Below are 5557 nucleotides of genomic sequence, written 5' to 3'. Positions count from 1 at the left end.
ATGTCGGACTGAAGATATAATAAAGTATTTTTAATCGTCATCTTTGTTTGATTTTTTTTGCTAAATTTTAATATAAACTTTTTTTTTCGTCTGATATTTTTAAAATCTAAATTACATTTTATATTGTTATACTGTATAGGTATTGTATAAGGAATGTTATTATGTGCTATTATTATAAGTAATCTTATTATTCGCAAATAATTTTCAAATTTGAGTAAATAAAACTTAAAAATTTTACGACGGAATCAATATTATGTGAAATAAAATTATTAATAGATTATTTGCAAAATCATAAAGAGGCGCAAAGTAGTGGTGTCTTGTCGACAATATAATTTAGAAGGCTTTGTAACGCCATCTTGTTTTTATTCAGGGTCGACGTAACATATTTCAAAATATATTAAATTAGTGTTTTTTTGTAGAATGGGACGAAAAAAAAAGAAGCAGTCTAAACCATGGTGTTGGTATCCTTTTACTACAGAATAGTATTAAGTTAATTTTTAATTCAAAATGTAAAAATTCTATTAAAAATGAGGCGTGGATCGTTAGTTTTTATATGAAGCATAAGCTAAAGCAAGCAAAATTGATTGTTTGCAATGTTTCAATAATTTCGATATTATTGAAATTTAACTATCTTTTTATCAACTCATAGTCTTTTATTAAACGATTCGTAGGTTTATACACAACTCAATTATAAAATTTTTTAATTATTAAAAAAATTTTATACGTAAATGAAATACTGTGTAATATTTCAATTTGCGGTGTTATAATTTTTTTCAACACTAATTTATTTTTTCAAAATTGTTCCTCGCAGTAAATAACTGATAAAAAAAATTTTGTACCGAATTCTGCTTACAAAATTTGGTTCTTGGGTGGGCAAATGATTATATAATTTATCATTTTTAATGAAATGCTAAAGCATTATCAATTTTTACAAAAAAATTATTTTGTATACTATATATTAAAAAATAGGTATTAAATTAAATGAAACTCATTTGTTATAAAAGTAATTGTAAAACTTTATTAGAAAAAAAATCTTATTTTTCATAAATTTAAAAGACATTCGATAAAATTTGAAATTTTAAAGCTTTGAAGTATCGAGTTAGACACACATATTATTATTGAAAATAAAATTAATAAAAATCAACATTATAAATTTTACATCATTTTAAAAACATGCTAATATTTACATAAATAACAGACTTTAATTTTTTTTAATTTGGTTTTTTTTTTTTTCTGAAAATAACTATCTAAAATAATAATAATGTGGTATGCACATAAAATTATATTAATCGAAAAGTGCAATATCTAAATTAATATCTATTTATTTCTCTTTTTTTTCTATAATTATGTTATTTGTTACAGAACAATTACATACTATATAGTATATAATATACTATATTATATAATATATAGTATATAATTATAATATATAGTATATAATATATACTGTGATTATTTTTCTTAATAAGTATAATTTAGGTATTGCAATCGAGAGTTTGACGATGAAAAAATATTAATTCAACATCAAAAGGCTAAACATTTTAAGTGTCATATATGTTATAAAAAGTTATATACAGGTCCTGGACTCTCAATACATTGTATGCAAGTGCACAAAGAGACTATTGACAAAGTTCCAAATTCATTACCCAATAGGTCTAATATAGAAATAGAAATTTATGGAATGGAAGGTATACCTCCTGATGACATTAAGGAGCATGAAAAACAAAAAGCAAGCAAACAATCGGGAGGTGTTAGAGCAGGATCCCCAAGTTCAGGAGAAGATGAACCTGCCCCTAAGAAAACAAAACCAGATACAGTTTTAAATGGACCTGCAGGTCTTGGAACACCAGGACCCGTACCTGGTATGATTAGACCAGGTATGCCTCCAAATATGATGCCTGGAATTGGACCTCCAGGAATCTTTCCTCATCCAATGATAGGACCTATGGGGCCAATGGGGCCTCCTTTTCTAGGACCTGGACAGTATGTATTGTTTTAAAGTCCTAAAAAAATAATATTGTGTTTTTAATTCAACCGAAAATAATTACAGCATGATGATGGGTCCAGTGGGTATGGGCCCTCCTCAAATGGCTATGCCTGGAATGCCGGGATTGCCCACGCAGCCGCCGAAACCATTGTTTCCTAGCGCAGTTGTGGTAAGTAAATAATTCAGTTTATTTAAATAGAAAAATTTTTATTTAAAGAAATATTTACACATCTTTTATTGAATTTTAGTCAACTCAAACCACGACTGGACCTCCGGTGGGTGTAGATTTCAAACCCATCACAAGCACGTCACAAATAGGACCTGTAAAACCTACTTTTCCTGCATATAGTGATGGTAGAAGTAAAACATCAACAGAAACAAAAACTGAGCCAGAAAAAATTAATTTAATTAATACTACTGGAGCATCCAGTAAAATTATTCATCCGCCGGAAGACATTTCATTAGAAGAAATTCGGGCACGATTACCTAAATACCAACCGAAAACTGAAGTAAAGCAACAAGAACAATCAACTTCTGCAGAAGATGAAAGACCAAAGTTTACACCTCAAATCAGACCTCAATTTGCGTTGGGTCCTGCTTTGGTGCCCGTGTCAATGCAAAATCCTTTAGTACCAGTTTCAAGTGTAGCCATGATATCTCCCATGGGTCCTCCCGTCATGCGGTTTGCAGTTATGCCAATGCATATGCCAATGATTAGGCCTACACCGCCTGTCGCAATTCATCCAGGTAATAAATTTAATTTTTTTTTTTTTTTTTTTACATTAATTGTAATTTTCATTACGTGAAATTTTTAAAAATTTAATCGGAATCCATTAAATTATTACAATTACATATATATGTATAATTAAAAGTATAAAAACCTACAGGTTTTTTATTTATAATTTTCTGTATTTGATGTAATAACACGTTTCAATTAGGAATTATAATTTATTTTTAAAATTTTTTATAGTTATTAGATTTAAATTATTAAAAAAATAAATTTAAGACCAATTTTTTTTTTTTTTTTTTTTTTTTTACAAAGTTTTAATATTAATTTATTTTGTTTCAGGACTTATTGGAGGACCGCCTTTACCAGTTCCAGGAATGCATGCAGCTGCTATTGGTGCATTGCCAGGTGCGATTCCCGGAGTTGCTTACCCCCCTGTGGCTTTTCCTGGGCCCCCGATGTTGGCGCCCATGATCCCTCGTTTTAGATGATCCGGTTTGCTTCCTGAGGGATTAGTTCTACTCTGGCACCCTGTCCCTTAAACAACCGCGATATATATATATCTAATATTCCAAGATCCTGAATTAATTAATGTACTTGTCCTTAAAAAAGTTTTTTTTTTTTTTTTAAATTCTCACCCTCTGTACAAAAACATTTGCCTTTACTATTTAATATTATTTCGTAATTATTTAAAACGCTTTTTATAGATAATGCAGTTTTGGTAATAAAACAAACATTTATATATATATATATATATATATATACATATTAATATTTAATGCCTGTATTAAGTTAAATAGAGCTAAGTAGTAGTTTAAAAGTACAAGTATGTGCTTCTATTTGCTTAAAAATATTTGCTTTTAACTATTATTACAGATCAATAATAAAATTATTATTAAAAATTTACTTACACACCCACACCCACACACAAGCTATATAGAAAATTAAAAATTGCATTAAAAATTATTTTTCTAATTTTTTAAACTCGGTGAATTGTCCATAATCGTTTTTTTTTTTTTTTTAAGTATAAAAATTTTGTTAGAATTGAATAACGTTATCAAGGCTGCATTATTAAAATAAGGCGATATTTAAATTGAGGCTATATTAAATTTTTTATTCTAGATATATATATATATATATATAAATTAGATGCTTTAATATGTGAATCTTTTCTAAAAAAAAAATCGAATAAGAGCTATCATTTCGATTTTCACCCAAAAAAAAGTAATACTTAACATAATATTTTAAAAAAAAAAAAAAAACTTTTCTCTCTCTCTCTCTCTCTCTTTCTCTCTTTCTCTCTCTTTCTCTCTCTTCTCTCTCTTTAACTAAAAGTAATAAAAAAAAAAACTTTTATTAAAATATTATTAATTCGATGGTAAAATAATTAGGGATATATTTATATATATATATTTAACAAAGCATGAACAAATTCATTCTTTTTATTATTATTATTATTACTATTACTTTACTTTACTGTATTGTTTATATTCCTATAATCTTATGGGTGCCAGGCCTTTTATTAATTAATATATATTAAGGCGATGTGGGTTTAATTTTTTTTTTTTTTTCTGTTTAAAAAAAGAAAAGAAAAACGCAAATTTAAAACGGGTTGCGGTCATGCAATATTCCTAAAAAGCCTGGTTTTTAATTTTTTTTTTTTTTTTAAATTTGTAATAGCTTCCCATTTTTGTGAAGTAAGTGCACCCAAGATATTTGCTCTTTAAATTTGTTTTTTTTTTTTTTTTTTTCTATATAAGATAAATTTTGATTGCATTTTCGTCACTTTCAAAGAACATTTTTAATTAATTTATGTGTATACCATTAAAATATAAAAATTTAATTAATTTGTTTTTTTTTTTTTTTTATTAAAATATATCACATTCTCATAAATCATTTTAAATAAATTAAATATATATTATGAGAAATTTAAATTATTATTATTATTATTTTAAAAGAAAAGAAAAGTAATAGTTTTAAATTAATTAAATAAAAGTGATTATTTTTCTCATAAACTATTGGGTATACACATAAATTTTTAAATTAAAATTTGTTTATTTTTATTTAAGTTGAAAATTTAATTATTATTATTATTATTATTTAAATGGTCTGTGAAAGTGTCGGAAAAGCAAAGCAAAAAAAAAAAAAAAAATGTTTGTTTGACAAAATATCGAAATTACAATTCTATTTTGTCTGGATAGGTTCAGGAACTGGACTCTAATTCTGAAAAGTTTTTGAAGAAGTAAGTAATCTTATTTGGGCACTTAAAACAAGGTGTGTAGGCAAGTTTATTATATATATATATTTTTTTCATGTTTTTTTTTTTTTTTTTTTTTTTTATCAACGAATCTAGATGCATAAATGTTGGTATTTATAAATTTTTAATGAACGATTTAAACAAACAAAAAAAAAAAAAAAGTAAATATACTCGAAGAAAATTTCAGGAAGGAAGAGAAAATAAAGAAAAAAAATGGTCGCTTTTTTAAAAAAGTCGGCCATTTTGAATTCCACATCCTGATATTTTCTTCGGTAAACTCCAAAAAAAAAAAAAATTTTTTTTCTCCAAATTATTTATCTGTAGAGTTTTATCCCACGTCACTCATCATTTAATTACTTTTTTTTTTTTTTTTTTTTTTATTATTTATATAAATTGGCTTTTCTCTCTCTTTTTTCATCACAAAAGTTTTTTTAATTTTATTATTATTATTATTATCATGCAAAAAAAAAAAAAAAATTTTTTTAAATTATTTAAATGAGTGCCCGCTGCATATATTTGTCAAATTTTTTTTCTGTGTAGTAAATTTAAATTGTTGTAGTACATGCTTCATTAAAAAAAAAAAAAA

The 5557-nt window shown here is 25.5% G+C and overlaps 1 protein-coding gene across 1 annotated transcript; it reads left to right on the top strand.

The window, feature by feature from the left end:
* Positions 1 to 420: 420 nt before the first annotated feature.
* Phum_PHUM097800 (uncharacterized protein) lies at positions 421 to 3205 on the top strand (the record flags this gene model as incomplete). The annotated part of the gene is made up of 5 exons (XM_002423896.1): positions 421 to 461; positions 1480 to 1983; positions 2051 to 2156; positions 2236 to 2734; positions 3057 to 3205. The coding sequence occupies 5 exons, from the start codon at positions 421 to 423 to the stop codon at positions 3203 to 3205; spliced, it is 1299 nt and encodes a 432-aa protein (XP_002423941.1).
* Between the last annotated feature and the right edge of the window lie 2352 nt (positions 3206 to 5557).

Source organism: Pediculus humanus, genomic scaffold (genome assembly GCF_000006295.1).
Source record: "Pediculus humanus corporis 1103172107449 genomic scaffold, whole genome shotgun sequence".
Classification (NCBI taxonomy): Eukaryota; Metazoa; Arthropoda; class Insecta; order Psocodea; family Pediculidae; genus Pediculus; species Pediculus humanus.
Note: the sequence above shows the minus strand (reverse complement) of the source record. Positions and strands in the feature narration are given on the sequence as shown.